Below are 20582 nucleotides of genomic sequence, written 5' to 3' on the forward strand. Positions count from 1 at the left end.
TGCTGTATTTTGCAAGTAATCACCTAGAAGTTTCAAAGTTGAGTCCAATAGTGGTAACGGAGGCTGTGCCTAACAGGACCTGGCACAAAGCAGGCACTCAATATATTTTTATTGAAAGAGTAAACAAATAAGAAATTTTCTTTCCTCTCACACAGATATCCTGAGAGGGATCTAAGAGACATTAAGGGATAAAGAGCCAAGAGTTAGACTGCAGAGACACTAAAGTGTGCAAAGGCCTATGTGTTCTTACAGATGGGCCTTCCGTGGAGACTGTGGCCACCAAAGGGATCGGGAAGAGCTTGTCCAGGCTCCAGAACACAAGGCATTTCTAACCCGATTCCTTTTCCCCTCACAGGGCTGTGCAGAAAGAGCACCAGACAGTGAATCAGAAAGCAGGAGTTCTATTCCACGCTCGGCCACTGTTTATGACCCACTGTGTTTCAGAACACATTTAAGGTCACCTCTCAGTCTCATTTCCTCATGCGCAGAATGCGGATAAACACAGGAGTACATGGCAGTGGAGGAGAAGCTGAAGGATCTTCTCTAAAAGTCTTTAAAAATAGGGCAGAGATACTTATTTCTTTGAGACTGCTGAAATTTCAATCTTTTATTCCTAAGGCCCTGGGGAAATTGCATCATAGTCACACAGCTAGGTAAGAAAGTATTGACAGTATAAAATAGAAGGCAGTCATAAAGAAGTAAAAACTGCTCCAGTGTTATGGAACTTATTTCCATAAGTTGCTAAGGAATAGAAAAGTCCTTCATTGTATCTGGCTGGGCTGAGGCAGGTCTATATTGGGTCAATAACTCAATTCTAATCTCCTAAAATTATACAGTTCTGTTTTCAAAGTCAAAGAGTGATTTAAAAAAAGAAGAGTTGACTAGGTCATTGAAGATTGGTTGTAAAGTTTCTTTTCCTGGACTTCTTTATGAAGAGCTGATACAGCCATCTCTCCTGAATGGTTCAGACAATCACCTATCTGAACATTGGATGATCGTTCAAGGCCCTTTCTATTTCAAATAAATTGACAAATGAGTTGTAATCTGTCATTTGGATTAGTAACAAGCGTATAATACTACAAAATAGTCAAACCAATGCATTTGTGATATAAATAAATAAATAAAAATTTTAAAAAACATATAATTTTAGCATGCGTCTAATCTGATTTTCCTGGGCTGGGAACTCCCTGGACAGTTCCAAGCCCATATAATAGGAAATTCCAGGCCATGAACTCAAACTATCCCCTGTTCCATAAGGGTGGGCTCCCAGCAGCCTTGTTTGTAGGAAGTGACCTTCTCTTAGTAGGTTATAGATATTAAAGTGGACATCTGACCTAAATTCAGATCCTTTCCTCTAGGAATTTGGAATGGGACAAGAGAGAGTCCAGTATTCTTTTTGTGTGGTGGGAAAGATAATAATAAATTTGGGAGCTAGGTGGTAGCCATATGCTGTCATTATATCAGGATGCGTCTGAGACGTAAAGGCAGTTAGTGTGCTAAGAGATAGAGGAAATAGACACATGGAGAGAAGAGAGATGAAGACAAAGTACTTCCTGGTATCTGGGGCTTTCTGGCTCTGCATTCTGGTTTCACTGGCTTCCAGAAGCCCAAAAGCATTCCAGTCCTTGGATTCCCTAAAGTAACTCCTGTATCCTTTCAGTTGCAACCAGAGATGCTAAACTAATACACCAACCCTACACGGACCTCATCACTTTGCTGGGGATCAACCCGAATGCTCACAATCAGCTAGTTTAACATCTCTTCTCCATAAACTAGATGTCATCGCTGTAGAAATCTGTAAACATGAGTCCAGAAAGCTAAAAAAAAAAAATAAGATTCTTCAAGTGTTTTGCTTTGAAGTCTGAGGCTTACATCAAATTCTTGGTGAGAGTTCTTGCAGCTTTCAAGAAGTTTAAGTAGAAACTTAAGTTGGAAGTGGTATTCAGCTGCTTATAGTTCACAGGGGCTCAGGGAAACAAATCTTAATTAAGCAAGAATAATCACTAAACAACACTAACTACTGCCATCTAAAAAGTTTACTCTCTAAGATTCTCATCCAGATCACTAGGAGAAAATCAGAGGAAGGCACAGGAGGAAGAAAGGTGACGTGGCTTACTGTTTGCAAGTGAAGGTAGGTACAGGATTACACACAATACTAAATGAAAAAGGGCACTGGATGATACCTTGGCCTCAGCCAAGACTCCTCTTCCTTCCATTAGGGTTGATAATTATGAAGGACTATACTTGCAGACATCAATGCCAATTTACGGAGATGACACCATCAATGCATTTCTTAAGCTCAAGTTTTAGAGTCTTGCCAGCAGTGGCTGCCAGGCACTAGTAAAAGCAGCCAAGCAAACGTGCTCCCTGCTACCACCAACACAGGTCAATAAAGGTAAGAAGTTGCTGGTAGAATTCCTGACCTGATACGTGCAAGCATGGAGAATGCCACTGTTCTGGCTGTGAGGAGAAGCTGTCTTGCTTCTTCTATTGGCTCACAACACCACATACCAGAACAAGCAAGATACTGACTGAAAACTGATTATCCAAAACAGAGCAGAATGCTCCTTCAAACGACTCCTACACAACAGAGTGTGCAACAGAAGCCACGTGGGGGCAAATTGGACAGCGAGAACTCTTGGAAAAGGCTAACATTAACTAGCATTGGGATGTCTGAGCAGAAGCAGTTAATACACTTACTACAGATCAAGAAAAGACAGCTGGACCCAATGTACAGACAGGTCAGCTACCAGAGAAGAAATTGGACATTTAAGGAAGTTTGAGAAATAGGTGACGCTACAGCCACAGAATTTTACTCCACTCTATTTCCAAAGGCACCTCTGAACCTCCTGTCTCCATTCATGACTCCCGGCAAACCCCTGAACAAATGAGCAGAACCTGCTTATGTGCTAAGTCCAGAGAAATCAGCCGTGCATACTGGGAGCTTCCACAATGGTGATGCCAGATTATAAATAAATTTATATTTCCTAGTTTGTGGCTCAAGTTGAGAAATCTAACTGGTTTGAAGCAATGTGAGCTAATTCTCCTACAACGTTAACATTGGAACAGGCCTCAATAGCAGTAACAAGCAGTTCTCACCCCAGAGGAAAGAACAGTTCCCCAGTTCCCAGACAAGTCCTGGGGTAAGGTCGTGCCAGGTCAACTTTCCTGCTGCAGATTCAATCCTCACAATGATACTTCTTGAAGGTTCTTCAGATCAAGAGTAATTTGGGAGAGAGTTGGTGGCTGTAGACTTATTTACTCAAGACCAGATTCATATCACAAAGTCTGACCAAAACTAAACTAGCTCTCAAAGGTGCGGCAGCAGGGTCACGTGAGTCTCCAGTGTTTTCCCCTTAGGACCACTGTATTAAACTTCAGTTATCCTTTCTGAGAAGCAAAGTGGGAAAAGGAGAAATACAAAAGCAACTGAATTAATAGCTAGAAAACTTTAAAAGAAACAGTGAGTCTGAATATAGTCTTAAAACACTTTCTATCCTCCTTCACTAGGCAGCAGAAATTGCCATACTCATAATGTATAAATTTAAAGAAAGAGCTTTCTTTGTGAACACTGGGGTGGGAATGAGAAGGGCCCGTCATTTTCCCTGCTTCTTACCTGATACGACAGGTAAAGAGAGAAAGTAACAGAAATGAAAGTAGAGAAATAAAAAATCCAAGAGAAAAATAACCAAGAAATTACAACCCTAAAGAGAGTAAAATGATATTAAATCAGTGTTGACAAATAGAGAAGAAGTAGTGGTTTTGGGCAGCCATCTAAATGATGATGGATATGAAAGGGAACTGACAAGTGAGGCCCTCCCAACTGGTTTTATTTACACCACTACATGCTACTCTCTAAGAAAAACCCGAGTCACCTGCTGTGAGATGTCCACCCAATCTTTGGGCACGTTAGTCCTATGGCACATGGTCAAAGCATGCAGAAGATAAAACTTGTGACAAAGTCACTTACAAGTTCATTTTTTTACCTGGGCCCCATAGAAATACAAAGAGAAAACAAATGTTTTAAGACATATGAATTTCAACACAGAATACTTCAATATCAAGTTGAATTCGGCAAATTCCAGTGCAAAGAAAATTTAGAAAGGGTCTCTTCCTACAACTGACCCTGTTAGGACAGAGCTTGCATGCACTGTTCTTCAAGTCAAGCCCTCTGAAGCAAAAGGGAAACCATGAATGATACATATCTAGGTCTTGAGTTAGCAAATAAAGAGGGTCAGAATGTGGGTTTGGTCTTTTCTAAGCTACAAGGCTCTAAATCAAAGCGTCTCTTATACAAAAGCCTGGAGCTAACTGATGTGCTGTAGTCTCCAATCTTCTGGGAGTCCTGGCAGCCCCAACACACTCAGAATATCCACCAAAGGTGCTAAGAGGGAGGGCAGCATCAGCCCAGGGGAGCTGGGTGAGTGCTCTAGGAAAGGGAAAAGTCTCACAAAGGGAGATGAGAGCTTTGTGAAATCTTGCAGACCCCAGTGTCAGTTCTGTGGTTGCTCTCACTTCTCTTTCTGGCAGCTTCAGGAAAGCCTATAATGAAACTGGGAACAGAAGGCAAAAAGAGAAACAATTCCACAGAAGTAATCCATGAGAAAACTTGGTATGCAAAACAATGGTTTTTACTAAGAGGGAACTATGGCCCAGCTCTACAACAGCGGAACCAAAATGATCTAGATTTCCAATCAAGAGACGGCCTCGGCTCTACTGACTCATACACTGGTGCTTCCATCTGGAAGGAGACCTGGGTAACAGGCAGGTAGGAGTAGGACAGCAGTCCTCTATAAGTAGAATGGGGAACAAAAGGACTTGGGATTAAAAGTCACACTTCATTTCAAGTATCAATTATGCCACTCACTGATAGTGATCTAATACTGGCTTTATTATCCCTTAAAGTTATTTTTCATCCCAGTTAACCTCCCAAAGCTCAATTTGGGGTGTTTCTAGAAATAGGAACCCAGGAATCTATTTCAAACTGTTAAGCTGATGTCTAAATCTTGATACAAACCCTGTCTTTGGGTTTAGGTTTCTTCTTTGTGATAATAACTGCTACTACTAAAATCATTTATGGAGCACTACTATGGGCCAGGCACCATGTTTATAGAGTTTACATACATATGGTACTGGAGTATTAAGGACAAATAATGTGACATTGGTCAAGAGCTATCTTGCAGAAATGCTGGGGTCAGAAGTTAACCATATAGCAGAGACAGAGACAGAAGCTAAGAGCTAGACCAGAGATAGCATCTGCTGCCCTAGTTAGTGAACAGAACGCAGCTTTCCAATTTAATTCTGGAAGAGAAGTTTTGAGATCACAAGAACATAAAGAGACAGATGCCTTGCAGAGTGCACTGGGGGAAGGGAGCAGAAAACATGGGATCATATTTAAAAGAGGCCAGAGGAGGAGAGCCACCAAAGGAAAAATGAAAGTAAAGACTTGGTGCTCCAGATGCCTTAAAAAATAAGACAAGGCCTAAAGGTTAGGCCACCATCAATGAGCTGTGTGAGGCTGCCTGGAGAATGTGCTCAGTTTTCTGTCATATGGATTTAAAATGCCCGGTAACTAAACCTTGATAAGTCAGGGTTGCAGTCTTTTGCCAAGAATATACTCCAACTGACCCCCAGCCTCTGCTTGATAAGGAGGAAGCTACCAGTGCTAAAAATAAAGGAATTCATTTTTAGTAGGGCCCAAATTACGGGCCCACTTCATGGCCCAAATCTGTAAATGGAGAAACGGAGTTTGACGTTCCTTGAGGTTCTGAGTAGCCACATTCCAAGTCTGCTCTCTCCAGGATTCTGCCTCTGTGCTCCTCTCTCTTGGTATCTGGTATTTAGATAATGTTGAAAGGGGAAGAGAGGAATATTTCTCAGCCACAAGGAGAAGAGCCACATAATGCCAGGAAGGGGATGCCTCCGTTCTTCATGTCCGTTTCTACAAAACTGCAGTGGAAAGCCCGGTCTCTTGGAAGTCTTCCCTGAAAAACTTTGAACACAACCGAAGTCCAATCAGCAACGACACAGTCTTGACTTCTGCCACATTACTGCCAGTACGTCTCAGGCTCGCAAAACTAAAATACCTTTCCTTCCAGATTTCAAGACTGGTCTTTAAAAAAATAATTAAGCATTACCCAGTAGCAAGGGTTTCAATTAAATTAATAGATCTTAACCTGGGGTCCACAGATGGGCTTCAGGGGGTCTGTGAATTTTCATCTGATTCTCAAAAGGATCTAAAACCTTCAAACGGTTAAGACTTGGCTTTTGGTTTAAGGTTGGGCTACCTCAACCAGGACCAAAAAGAAAAAGGCAAAAAATTTAAAGAGATTGTCAATCAACTACCTCTCAGCCACCCACTGATTCCTTTTTTTCCTTCTCAAGTTTCTGTACTTTTTGTTTGCCCACACATTTAGATGTATTTTATCTTACCTTTGATTTTTTTAAACAGCACCTGCATAAGCTTTCATTGGGATTTATGTTTGAGAATGGTCTCTGAATATATGGATAGTAGATGTCTACTGGTTCTTATTCCAGTGAAACAGACAGTGACAGAATGTGATAGACAGTGGTTACTGAAGTTTAGTTCATTAATTCCAAGGCTCTTAAATTTGTTTATAACACTGGACTAGTTAAACGGATAGATCTCTTCTGTGATTAAATAATTCCAATGACATAGTAACAATAAAAGTACAATTCTTCAAATAATATCCCATCAGCAAACCATGCCATAGGAAGCCTAGAAACCACAAGCAATGAAATGATGGTGAATGTTAAAATTACTGTAATTCCATGAGGCCAGGAAGCAAATGATTCATATTCAAAGACACAGCTAGCTCTGTGACAATTTTTTCAGGTATTGTAAGATCCAAGTGATTCTTAAGCACGTGCTTTTTCAAAGCATGGATGGAATGGGGGCTGCATGCCTGGCAAGCACTGTCAGAGAAAGTGCCTAAGGACCAAAGGGCCATTCCAGAGAGTGTCTCCCAGGAAAAACATGCTGAATGCAAGGCCACGTCAACCGTGCTGACGCCGGTTTAGAATGTAGCGGACAAAATGGATGGAGGGGAAAGAGATGAGGCCAAGTCAGTCTTGTGTTTAAATTTTCTCACCTGGAATTACAGAGATAGTTTTCAAAGCTCGGAGAACCCTGAATGTTCTCAGCGCTGAGACATTGCCCAGGTCCACAAACTCTGTCACATATCTGTAGTAAGGGAGGTCACACACAGACACGAATGACAAACACAGACACAAACACAAACACCAAAGGAAAAAAACAAAATCACAGCAAAACAAAAAGTACAATACGTCACGTCAGGGCCCTAACCCAACACCTAACACCAACCCCGGGCCATCTTACCTGGGATTACCGAAATAGTTTTCAAAGCCCTCAGTACCCTGAAAGTGCGTAGAGCTGAAACATTGCCTAGGTTTACAAACTCTGTTATATACCTGCAGAATCAAACCAAAGTTAACTTGTAATGGTACCACTGGGCGAGGGGTTGAGAATGGGGGGAAGAAAGGGTCTTATATACAAGCTATGATTTCATTTTTTTCCTTGAAAAAGAAAAGTTTCAAAATATAAACATAAGGAACACATCTTTTTTTCAGTTGGGCAAGAAGAATTCAAAAGTATATTTGAAAGAACTGATACAACCAGCAGGTTCCTGGGGCTTACTCTCTTAATCAGCATTGTGATGCGCAGATCCCAATCAGAACGACTACTCTCCGTCCATTCACTTTTTTTAGTAAAAAGGAAGGCCAGGAGGTATCAAAGGCTTATGTCCCCAAGTTTTGTGAACAATTTCTTAGGAAAAAGAGACAAATTTCTGCAGCAGGAGCCCCACAGAAACAAATCTACATTAAAATAACTCCTTAGTTGACAATGGCAAAAATGCCTAAATGTCTGTATATATGACTTATCAAAGAGTTGTCTGCATATCTTTGCAGTCATGCCTACAGATGAAGTTTTAGCTTGTGACATATAAAAGCAGGGCTCAGTAAAATCCAGATCATGGGATCAGAGCAAATATTGTGTTAAGTGCCCATTTTATCACCAGCAAGGACATTAAGTTTTCAGTGAGCACCAACGTGTATTCATAGTGCTGGAAAGCTAGAAATTGCCTTAATATGACAGAAAGTCAAAGCTCCAGTTTCAAATATTCAATGCATGTCATTCATTCACATTTTACAGTTGAAATACATCTTTCTATCTGATTCTCAGAGCCACACATACACAAATGCACTCAATCTCTTACACATCATGCGCACACACACACACACACACACGATCTAGACAACACCCTTACCCCCTACCAAACCACAAAGTATTTTCCCAGTTTGGAAATAAATATAATAAAGTCTGCTATAACCCTTCCATCATCAGCTAAGTTTCCCAGAGACACATCTTCATTGTTCAAACAACACAAATCACCAAGAGCAGCTAACACACCCATGTGGAGTTACACTAGTCTCTAGCAATAGTTTACGGTTCTGGTCAGTAATTCTTTAGGAAGTGACCAGTTTGGATAACTTGGCTCATGTTTTGACTCTAAAATGTGCTCTGAAGTCTGCAACATCTGGCCAGCCTCATGAAATTATATGTGATATAACATACCCAGGAAACAGATGTTCAGCTTAAGGTTTACATTTAAAGGATTTCAAGTCTTCACCAAGGCCGCCTAGTGATAAATGTGCAAACCTTGGTCCAGTTATAAGGGGGAAGAAAGTATGAGGCAGTGTCTGTGGGAAATCTCTTCTTGCTTTCTCTCCCAGCTGAAAGCCTCTGCTTACCTTCTCCCATATGAACACACTATCATTACCTAACCACAAGAGACCTTCACAAGCAAGTTACAGGCATAAGCCCATACGGCCTTACATGGTTATCCATTAATTCCTCATACAACTGTGCCCACAAACTCACACTTACAAACACTGTCATACAAACACACCCAGGAGTGAAACCACACACACATAATCACACTCAGAATACCAATAAAGTAAGCAGAGAACTTACGCCATCATGATGACACTGAAATCTAACCAGTTCCATGGATCCCGTAAAAAGGTAAAGCCATCTATGCAGAAACCTCTTGCAATGATTTTCACTAGTGATTCAAATGTATAAATCCCTGTGAACGTGTACCTGTCAAAGAAATGGATAGCTTGAGGTAATTTCTGAACAGACAGAAACTTTAAACACATCTTTTAAGATAACACTTGCCTGAAGCGTGGCTTCAACTAACAGAGACAAAACCAAAAGGGCACAGCCTATGCAGCCGAAAGGAAGTGAGGAAGAGAAATGGAAGCTTCGAATGAAACTTACTGAAATGCACAAACCAAGAACTTTGGAATGCTGTATTGGGTCCTGATGGGTATTGCAAAGAAATAACTCTGTCCTGCCATAGAGTCCGTGATCATTTTGAACCAGGTGAGGAGGCCTCAGAGCTGTTTTTAACTTTAGACAAGTCAAAAAGAAAGGGGAACCTAATATTGGAGAAGGCGGCAGTATCATTAGGACCTGAGGTACAAGATGGTGAGGGGACAGCAAGCCAATTCAGTGGCTAGCACAGGAAAGGGTAGAGGTGAGGGGCGTAGCTTCCAGAACATACTTTCTCTTTCTAGAGTTGATTTATAAGGATATTTCCTAGCTTCCACATGCGTCCTCACCATTTTCAGTGAAATAAAGAGTGGGCAATAACTAATTTTTTCCTTGATGGATAAACTTGTGCAAAGCAAGATTCAGTGACTGAAAATCTTTAAAACAAGCAAGCAGACAAATAAGGAAATGAGCCACTTACTCCACATTCTTCGACCACTCAGGAGGGTTACTAAAAGTCATGAATACACAGTTGGTCAAAATAGTGCACATAATGATCATGCTAAATACTGTAGAAAAGAGTCAAGGGAGAATATACAGAGTATGGCCTGTTTTTTCCCCAGAAAGCAAACATATTTCACATTGGGTGTCATGAGAATTAAATCAGTGAGCTGAAAGGAGACAAAGCACAGAACAGGAGGAAAAGGCAAGGTGATAACGAAAACTGGTCACCGCCATCAACACAGAATGCCCCGCACATATCCACACCTGACCAGAGACCTGTGGGTGGACACAGCAGGGTGGTCACTCTCTCGCTTTCAAGAGGGCTGTCACTGTTCTACTCCTTTTGGATAAAACATTTCCCCCTCTTACCACTTTTACCTCAACTACGGAATAAGCCTCTAAATACTTTTGTGCGTAGTAACCAGAAATCTACCAGGATACCAGACGCCAAAGTCATCAGGTGAGAAAAGAAATTTAATCTATATTATTTGGTACTCATTTATTGTTAAGCTAATTATCTTGCATAACTAGTTATTTGAAAATCTCCATGTAATTAAGGGTTTACTTTTTTCCCTAGTCCTCCAAAGGGTTGAACAGTCCTTGGGGGGCGAGGCCACAGCCAATGTGTGCTGAATTTGTCCAGTCTGAGAAAGCAGCTGTGGCATGTTGGGTAAGGATTTCAGGACATCTGCACCACCATACTCCTCTAAGAATCGGGTAATGGGGCAAATTCATCTGATCACTCTGAAATGTTTATGGATAGCAAACCGTTTTGTTGCCATTTCAGTTCCATCCAGGATCTTTCTCAGCCCTTTCTGTTCTTGTCTACTGAGAAAAATTAAACTGCTTCAGGTCAGCACGAGTTACTCAAACTGTCACTTTAACAAGCACAGATGCCATATCTCATTCGCTGCTAACTCACTCTCTCTTGCTAATGGCCTTCACCATCTTCATTCTATTAGTGGAGTTTTAAAAAGAAAAAATACTTCTTACAGCTGCATTTTTCTTCACCACAGCCAGATTTTTCTTCAGGGAACAGTAACATGTTCTGGTCAGAAAAGAAAAAACATTATCTTCTGATCCACCAAAAAGAGAAGAAGTCCGTTGTGAATTATTTATTTCCTTGCAAACCTTCAGATTTCAGTATTATGTCGCTTGTAAACCACAGATTTCAGAACCAGGTTGCTAAATTCTTAGGGTTAATAAAATGTGGCAAAGGCTCAGCAAACCAATTTACCAAGTTGCAACTGCTGGTGTCCTCAAGCTACTTGGAGGATAGGATACTCTTTGAAGCACGAGACTAAGTACTGTCAAATTAAATACCAACCATGAAAGTTTAAAGTCACTGAGCAGAGTTGCTAAACCCATCACATAACTTTTCATCTGTCATATGCGCTCTTATATTAATAAGATATAAAAGTCAGGCCACATGAATATATCGGCATTTTCTGTTTAAGAGGAGTAAAAATACCAGAAAAGATTCATATCAATCCTACAATCTAGATCTGAACCTCTGTACCAAGGAGGCCATTTAATCTGAGAAACTATGTCAGATACTTTCTGAGCTCACTGCTCAAGAAATCAAAAAAATCCAAGGCAGATCTCTAAAGCATTCATTTAACCACTTGTAACTCAAGAAGTAGCTTTCAAAAAATTCTAATAATGGACTTACATACATTAAAAAACTGAATAATCTGCCTCAGGATGAAATTAAAAAGTCTGAGCACTTTAAAAAGTAAAACTTCAGTAAAAGGTTACCATTTTAATTTGTCCCTCTTAATGCCACCAACAAAATTCCAGACTCCTGTGATATCATCCTAAGAAAAAAGAATTTGCTGAAGCTCAGCTCAGGATATGGCAGAAGTTCATTCTTAAACTTCTGACCGCTGGAAGTTTACCAACCACGCTACTGGTAAAATACTTAATATACAATTCAGTAGTCAAAATTCAGAAACATGCACCAGCGACCATGCAGTTGCTACGCTCACTCCACATTTGCAGAAAAGGATATGAATGTATCAAAATTTTAATAGCTATTCTTCTTATCAGGTTAAAAGGACTTAAAATGTACAAGGCAGGCGTGGCACTAAATCTGAAGAGAGTTTTCCCTCTGTTTAATACTACAAAGGTCTGTGGAGAAAGAAAAAGAGAAATTATTAAAGCATGGGAATTAATCACTACACGAAACAACATTTTTCTAGGCAAGAAATAAATTCAAACGTACTTAGAATTTTTACTTCCCAATTTGGTTTCTAAGGCAAGAAGCCTTAAGGCAATACATCTCTCTTTCCCTCACCTCCCTCCCCTGCCCTGCCCCAGATTATATTACAAATACCTGGCACTACCGTAGCAGTTTTACAGAATAAACTCATTTCTTCCAGAAACAAGCCATTTGAATTATACCTAAGCTATCTATGCCAGCTCTAGACAAGATCCTGAAGTTCATTAATTTAGGATTCATTCACTCAACAAACGTTCACTGAGTGCCTACGTGTGCCAGTCAATGCTCTGGGTACTTGGGAACGATCAGCAAACAGGGGTACCCTATGCGGGGTTCTTATATTCTAATGAGGAGGGAAGACAATAAATAAGAAACCCTATGAATGTGTAAAGTCTATAGAATGTGGTAAGTGCTATGGAAAAAGGAGGAAGATGAGAGAAAAAGAGGTCCCCAGCGCTGGGCTCAGGGGATGGGTGACCAGTTAAAGGAGGTGGTCAGGGTAAGTCCGCTGAGAAGAGAGACTTGAGCAAAGACTTGAAGGAAGTGAGAAGAGTTCTTCATTCCACCAAATTTACTCTATCTCACTTTTAAGAGCCTCCATTATCAGCCTTGCCAAAATCATTCAGCCCTATTTCCCAGCATGAAACTTCCTGTCTTGCCAAACGAGTGCACGTTATAATAATTCGTAATTTTGGCCTTTGCTCACATTGCTCATCCTACCCAGAATGCCTTTTCTTGCCTTAGGAATTCAATTCAATTAAAATATTTTTGAGCATCTATTTTGTGCCAAGCATTGTGCTGAGCTCCTGGGATACAAAATTGACTAAAATTATACTTTTAGGGAAGACACACATGTGAACTAGCAATTATGATGCAGAGTAAATACAAAGTTCAATAACAAAAATATGCGTAACGTATGAGAGGCAGCAGGAGGAAGGGATATTTTCCCCTTGGGTGGGGAATGAAAGGGAGGAGAATGAGCTGGGAGATGTTCACAAAGGAAGGTGACTAATATTTGGAAGGGGTTTTAAAGGATAAGTAGAGATTAAGAGATATAAATTGGGCAGATAAAGGGGGAAGGGTTGGCAAGGAAAGGGAATAGCATAGAATGTGTAAAGCACAGTGAGTTGCATATAACTGTGGGTTGTTTTCAGGGAATTGACAAGTATTGAGTGTGATAGAGGATAAAATAGAGAAGGGGGAGCAGCAGACTGTGAAGCTGGAGAGATGCGGGGCCTACTAGTCTGAGGTCCTAAAGAGACAAGGCCCAGGGCCAGCACCCAGCCCCAGCATCTCCCTGTGAGGGTGAAAGGGTCAAATGTTAGCCGTTTTAACTAGGGTTTGTTTGTTTTTTTAATTTTAAGCAATACATGCTCATAATTATTTAAAAAAAAAACAACAGGAATAGAAGACTTCCATCTCATTACCCAAAGGTAACCTTTGCGGCTTGTAGATCTCTTCTCGTGTATCTTTCCAGAACTTTTCTGTGTAAATACAAGCACACGGATATAGCCTTAAGGAGACTCTCTTTGTCTCTCTCTCAAATGGGATTTTACTATACTCTCCTGCACCTTACATTAAAAAACCCTACAAAGAAAAGCCCAGGACCAGATGGCTTCACTGATGATTCTTAACAAATGTTTAAAGAAGAATCAATATCAACCCTTCACAAACTCTTCCCAAAGATAGAAGAGAAGGGCCCACTTCCCAACTCATTCTGTAAGGCCAGTATTACCTTGACACAAAACCAGACGAAGACATCACAAGGAAAGAAAACTATAGGCTAATATCTCTTATGAATACAGACACAAAAAGTCTCAACAAAATACCAGCAAACCAAATCCAGTAGCAAATAAAAAGGATTATACACCATGACCAAGTGGCATTTATCCCAGAAATGCAAAGATGGTTTAACATAAGAAAATTAATCAATGTTATACAACATATTAATAAAATAAAGGATAATAACCACATGGTCATCTCATTAGATGCAGAAAAAGCATTTGATAAAATCCAACACTCTTTCATAATAAAAACACTCAACGAACTAGAAATAGAAGGGAACTTCCTTAACCCGATAAAGAGCAACTATGAAAAACCCACAGCTGACATCATATTTAATGATAAAAGACTGAAAGCTTTCTCCCTAAGATCAGGAACAAGACAAAGATGTCCACTCTCACCACTTTATTTGACACTGTACCGGATGTTCTAGACACGGCAATTAAGCAAGTAAAACTATTTCTATCTGCAGATGAAATGATCTTGCATATGGAAAACCCTAAGGAATACATACGCACAAAACTATTAGAACTCATAAACAAGTTCAGCAAGGTTTCAAGATACAAGATCAATATACAAAAATCAGTTATATTTCTATACACTATAAATAATCCAAAAATGAAATTAAGAAAACAACTCCATTTACAAGAGCATCCAAAAGATGCTCAAATACCTAGGAATAAATTTCACAAAAGAAGTACAAGACTCGTACATTGAAAACTACAAAACATCATTTAAAGAAATCAAAGATCTAAATAAATGGAAAGACATCTTATGCTCATGGATTAGAAGGCTTAATATTGTTAAGAAGGCAACACTCTCCAAACTGATCTACAGATTCAATGCAATCTCTATCAAAATTTCAACTGCATTTTGGGGCAGAAATTAACAAGCTGATCCTAAAATTCATATAGAAATGCATGGGAACCAAAATAGCCAAAACAATCTTGAAAGATAAGAACGCAGTTGAGGACTCACACTTCCCCATTTCAAAGCTTGCTACAAAGATATAGTAATCAAGACTGTGGCACTAACATAAGGATAGCCAGATATATCAATAGAATAGAGAGTCCAGAAATAAACCCATACATCTATGGTGAATTGATTTTTGACAAGGGTGCCAAGACAATTCAACGGGAAAAGAGTAGTCCTCAATAAATGGTGCTGGGACAACTGGATAACTATGGGCAAAAGAATGAATTTGGACCTCGATCTCATACCCTATACAAAAATTAACTCAAAATGGATGAAAGACCTAAATGTAAGAGCTAAAACTATAAAACTCTTCGAAGAAAACTCAGGAGTAAATCTTCACATCTTTGGATTAGGCAATGTCATCATAGATGTGACACCTAAAGCACAAGCAACCAAAGAAAAAACAGATAATTGGACTTCATCAAAATTCAAAACTTTTGTGCAACAAACGACACTATCAAGAAAGTGAAAAGACAACCCACAGAAGGGAGAAAATATCTCCAAATCATATATCTAATAAGGGTCTAGCAGCCAGAATAAAGAACTCTTACTACTCAATAGTAAAAAGACAAGTAATCCAATTTAAAAATGTGCAAGGATTTGAATAGACATTTCTACAAAGCAGATATACAAACGGCCAACAAGCACATGAAAAGATGTTCAACGCCATTAGTGATTAGAGAAATGCAAATAAAACCGCAGTGAGATATCACTTCACATCAACCAGGATGGTTACAACTAAAAAAAAAACCTGGAAAATAACAAGTGTTGGTAAGGCTGTAAAGTAATTGGAACCCTCATATATTATTGGTGGGAAAGAAAAACGGTTCAGCCACTTTGGAAAACAATTTGGCAGTTCCTCAAAAGTTAAACAGAGTTATTATACGACCCAGCAATTGTACTCCTAGGTGTATACCCAGGAGAACTGAAAACAGGTGTTCACACAAAAACATACACGAATGTTCATAAAAGCATTATTCAAAATACTGCAAAAGTGGAAAAAACCCAAATGTCCATCAACTGACAAACGGATAAACAAAATGTGGTATATCCATATAATGGGATATTATTCACTCTTTAAAAGGAATGAAATGCTGACACATGCTACAACATAGATGAACCTTGAAGACATTATGCTAAGTGAAATAACCCAGACACAAAAGAACACATATTATATGATTCCACTTATATGAGGTACCTAGAGTAGTCAAATTCATAGAGACACAAAGTAGAATAAAGCTTACCAGGGGCTGGCGGCAGAAAGAATGGAGAGTTATTGTTTAATGGGTATAAGTTTCTGGTCGGGATGATGAAAAAGTTCTGGAAATGGATAGTGGTGATGGCTGCACAACAATAGGGTGAATGTATTTAATACCACTGAATTGTGTACTTAAAAATGGTTAAAATGGTAAATTTCGTGTTATGTATATTTTACCACAATAAAAAATACACACATTATTACCCGAAGAGTACCCAGTAAGGTGTTATTGATACATTTTTAAAAATCAGCTTTATTTATTGATAACATTAAAAAATCAGCTTTATTTATTGATAACTTTAAAAAATCAGCTTTATTCCAAGCCAAACAATAGAATTAAAAATAGTAATAGCTAAAAGTGGTTCCTAACCCATTGGGAACTTCAGAATGATTTGAGGAGCTTTTTGAAAAATAAAGACATCTCTATTTCAGAAAAAAAGAGAGAGAAAAATTAAACTAAGTATTTATACATGCTACATGGGTAAACCCTGAAAATCTTGAAAAGAATTCAGACACAAAAGGCTACATATTGTACGATTCCATTTACATGAAATGTCCAGAACAGGCAAATCTATGACAGAAAGTCGGTTAGAGGTTGCCTAGGGCTGGATGGAGAGGGCAATGGGGAATCACCACTAATGGGTCTCTTTGGGGTGACAAAAATGTTCTGAAATTAGATGGTGGTGATGGCCGTACAACCTTGTGAACAAAAAAATCAATCAATTTACACTTTGGTGAATTTTCTAGCTTGTGAATTATATCTCAATAAAAAACAAACACTGCAACAACAAAATGAACCCTTTAAGCAGTAGAAGACATACAAAAATGTCTCAAGAATGACACCACCAACATCTATGCACCCATCAGTTAGCCTAAGAAATAATGCCTTACCAATACTGCTCCTCTCTGCACCCCTCTCCAAATACACCCCCTCCGTCCCACGGAGGTCAGCATTAGCTGAATTTGGTACTGAGGTCTCACTTTCTTTATGATGTATTTCCAGTTACTCTGAGCTCTCCCTTTTCTGAACTCCTATTATACTCAGAGCTTGTGCCTTTCATTATCCTCCAAGCTTTTTTTTTTTTTTTACCCTTCCTTCCACCCTACCCCCTACCCCTAAAACTAGGATTTAAGCCCTCAGAGGGCAGGACTTAATCTCATAGCGCCTCCCACAGTTCCAGTATAACACTGAACACGTGTGCTCCCAAGACAGCATTGTTAGCAGATTTTTAAAAATTTCTCTCATCTTCTGTTCTTTCCTTTCCTCATCTGGCAGAGTCATGCTATTCTCTCCCCAGTAGAAGGGCAGTGCTGGTATTGAGCCATATACATTCTGGAAACACTCAGTGCGCCATCCCTAGTGTTTGAGATGGCAGTGCGGTAATGTTCTTCTGTACTCGAGTGTCCTGGCTCTGGGGGGGTGTGCTGCAGGGAAAACCTAACCCTAAACGCAGCAGGAAGTACAGGGTAGACCTGGGTGGGCCTGAGACAGGTCAAGGGCCGAGCTGTGACTCTTTCACATTTTGGCTTCCCAAAGAAACAAAGAGCCCAGGACTTCCCTGAAACCCCCTCTCTGAAGTACTCATACCCCTCTGTGTTTCTATAGCAACCCCCTCTATGAAAATGTCAAGGCTTTTAAATAACCTCCTCATTCAACCTCATAATATTCCTGTGAAGTAGGGGTGAAGAAGGGATTATTATCCTCTATGCATTTTACAAAAGCTCAGGAGAGGGACACCACCTAGCAGAGGTCACGCAGCAAAGAGCAGTATGTCATGCCAAGTTTAGAGTCTCTTTCCAGCTTCTACTGTGCCAGACTGAGAGGCAATTTAGGGGCAATATGGCAGAGAAGGAGATTGGTGTGGGGGACGGATTCTCCGGTGAATGAGAAATTCGACCCCCGGGGCACCCTAAATAAAAGCCTAAGCAACAAGGAAAGAAGCGCTGGCCCCCGTCCTAGCATCTAAAAACCACCCCGCCAGGCCTTTGTGAAATCACCTATCTGCCTTAGAAGAAGACAGGCAACAGGATTTTACAAGTAACATACTCTGCACCTTCCATTTCTCTTGTCTCTTAGTCTGGACATGATGGAAAGACAGGTCTCGAGGTACCACTGAGAGCGTGCCCTATCCAGAATCAGTGCCCGCCCCGTGCCTGCCACACGGCAGAGGCTCAGTAACTGTTTGCCGCCTGTAGGTCTGAGGGGAGGGAAAAGGAGAAGAGGAAAAAGAAAAGAAAGACATTGGGAAATTGAAATTGTTAGACCTTGGTTGAAGAAAAACTAGGAGGCTGCTAGGATTCTGAATTAGCACAGTGATGGGCTGGCAAGGAGACCAATGATCTGGAGGGAAACTAGGTGTCTTTAGTGAACTAAAAAACTGGTTTTGTAGGTAGAAAGGCTTTACTAAGGATATTTTATGTGTAGAGAAATTTCACAATTAATTTGGGGACTGAATACTGAATACAGAATAAAAACAGTTTATCATCACCCCTTTCTAAATACTTACATCCTATACCTTCACCAAGTATAAAAAGAGGAGACCTTTTTTCCTATTCAAAGAGAAATAAACATCTAGTCCACAAGCCTGAAATGAAGGTGAACCCTCCATACCTCAAGTAGCAAATTGTATTACCAAAAAAATACTTTATTCTTAAAATAATTAGATGTACATATGCTTAATTTATATGCAAGCTTTCATAACTGCACCTTTTGCATAAAGCATGATGATGTCTGGACCAACACAAGTACGCAAAGCTTAGGAATCTCCCTTCTAACACTGGTGCTTGCACAGCTTATATGAGAGAGAACAGTATATATGAGGGGTCAGCAAACTTCTGTAAAGGGACAGATGATAAATATTGAAGGCTCTGTGAGCCATACAGTCCCTGTTGCAACAACTCAGCCCTGCCACTGTGGTGCAAAAGTAACCACAGACAACATGGAAACAAGTAAGAGTGGCTGTGTTCCAATAAAACTTTATTTATAGACAAGGAAATTTAAATATCATATAATTTTCACACATCACAAAGTATTATTTTTCTTTTGGCTTTTTCCCAACCATTTAAAAACGTAAAAACCCTTCTTAACTCATGGGCCATACAAGAACAAATGGCAGAGCTGATCTGGCCCGTGGGTCATAGTTGGCTGATCCCGGTTATACACGGATACCAGTTCCTGACCAGGCCAGACTGGCTGCCTAAGAATTATCTGAGTAGCTTTCTTTTTAACAATACAGATTCATAAGTCCTACCTCAAAAGTTCTGATTAAATAAGCTACAGATGAATCTGTGCTCACCAGGATTTGGAAATCACTAGATCATCTCTCAGGTCGTTAAAACACATGTTTTAAAACACATAGGTTCTCCTTCACCTGCCTCTACCTCGCTTCGCTGTACGGCCTGGGTGAGCCACTGCATCTCTCTGGATCTCATTTTCCTCATCCATAAAATGAGAGGGAGGCTGCCCGATGGGTGTGCCCAGTTCCTTTCCAGCTCTGACATCTATGATTCTACGATTTGGAAAATATGCAGAAGCATCCAGATTAAGGGCAACAAAGCAGCAAACCATACTTCTGGGCAGAAAGCCTGTTATTCTTTCACATTGCGTCTTGGTAGAACTCTCCTGAATTAGTTATTCTGCTCCCTCCAGTGACGCTCTGTCACGTGTAGGCTCAACAATGCTGGATATCACCCTGATACCTATACCTCTGTGGGCGGGGGCAGCTTGGAGCAGTCCCACGACAGGACTGCGCTGCTCCTCCCTGCCCTAGCTCCCCTACTTTTCTCCCCTTTCTTGGCAGAACAGTGAATACGGGAGAGAGAAGGAATAGGGATGACTGGTGATGGGCTGACTTTTAAAAAATATACAACAGCATTTTTAAGCCGTATGCACGGCTGATTAAATCTCGGTAATCATCGTTAAACTGCTGGTGAGAACCCAGAAAAGGAGACTCGTGCCTTGTTCAACACTGCTCGAACACCCAGGAGGAGTGGGAAGGACAGCAAGCTTTGGATTCTTAGGAGAATACTTCTTAAGCAACGCTCACTTGGTGCTCATGAAGTCCAATAATATTTTACCTAATCTGTCTTAAATTAGATCTTTGTAAGTAAATGAGTTAAAAGGGAAATTGAAATTGAATTGTGGTTTACTGCCCAAGGGGAACTATCAGTTTATAACAACAGCCATTGAATGTGTTTGAGCACAAGGCCCATTAAGAGCAGTGGAACAGCTCTTAACGAGCTATGGCATGGAGTATTAACAAATGTGTCATGCCGGCATAAAACAAGCCTTCTGAAAAGCACGGGCTTTTCATTTTTAATTAGCAACGTGGGGCTTGGAGCACACGATGGAGGAGCTTTGCCACTGCTAACTCAGGGTAAGATGTATTCTCTTTGGGCTCTACGACAAGGGGAAGGGACATTGTGCAAGGCCAGGTACAAGCACATTCATATACATACCAAACAAATCCTAGCACACTGCAAATGCAATACAATGTATCACGGTGATATCACATGATACCACA

General features: G+C 40.2%; 1 protein-coding gene across 12 annotated transcripts in view; it reads right to left on the minus strand.

The window, feature by feature from the left end:
• Window positions 1-20582, minus strand: part of SCN8A (sodium voltage-gated channel alpha subunit 8) — a 178659-nt gene that overhangs the window by 87274 nt on the left and 70803 nt on the right. For 5 of the 12 annotated variants that reach the window (XM_087442385.1, XM_087442381.1, XM_087442376.1 and 2 more), the window contains exons 1-3: window positions 9801-11591; window positions 9017-9145; window positions 7361-7452 (exon numbers count right to left, since the gene is read on the minus strand). The exons of 1 other annotated variant lie outside the window; for it this stretch is intronic. In XM_087442385.1, coding sequence (XP_087298511.1) covers window positions 7361-7452; window positions 9017-9145; window positions 9801-9880 — 301 coding nt within the window. In that variant the 5' untranslated portion in view covers window positions 9881-11591. Of the gene's footprint in view, window positions 1-7112; window positions 7205-7360; window positions 7453-9016; window positions 9146-9800; window positions 11592-11834; window positions 11954-20582 lie in introns of those variants that run through there. 6 more of the 12 variants (XM_087442383.1, XM_087442378.1, XM_087442375.1 and 3 more) reach the window with 4 other exon arrangements.

Source organism: Ceratotherium simum, chromosome 17 (genome assembly GCF_057802395.1).
Source record: "Ceratotherium simum simum isolate JZ-2026a chromosome 17, ASM5780239v1, whole genome shotgun sequence".
Taxonomy (NCBI): domain Eukaryota; kingdom Metazoa; phylum Chordata; class Mammalia; order Perissodactyla; family Rhinocerotidae; genus Ceratotherium; species Ceratotherium simum.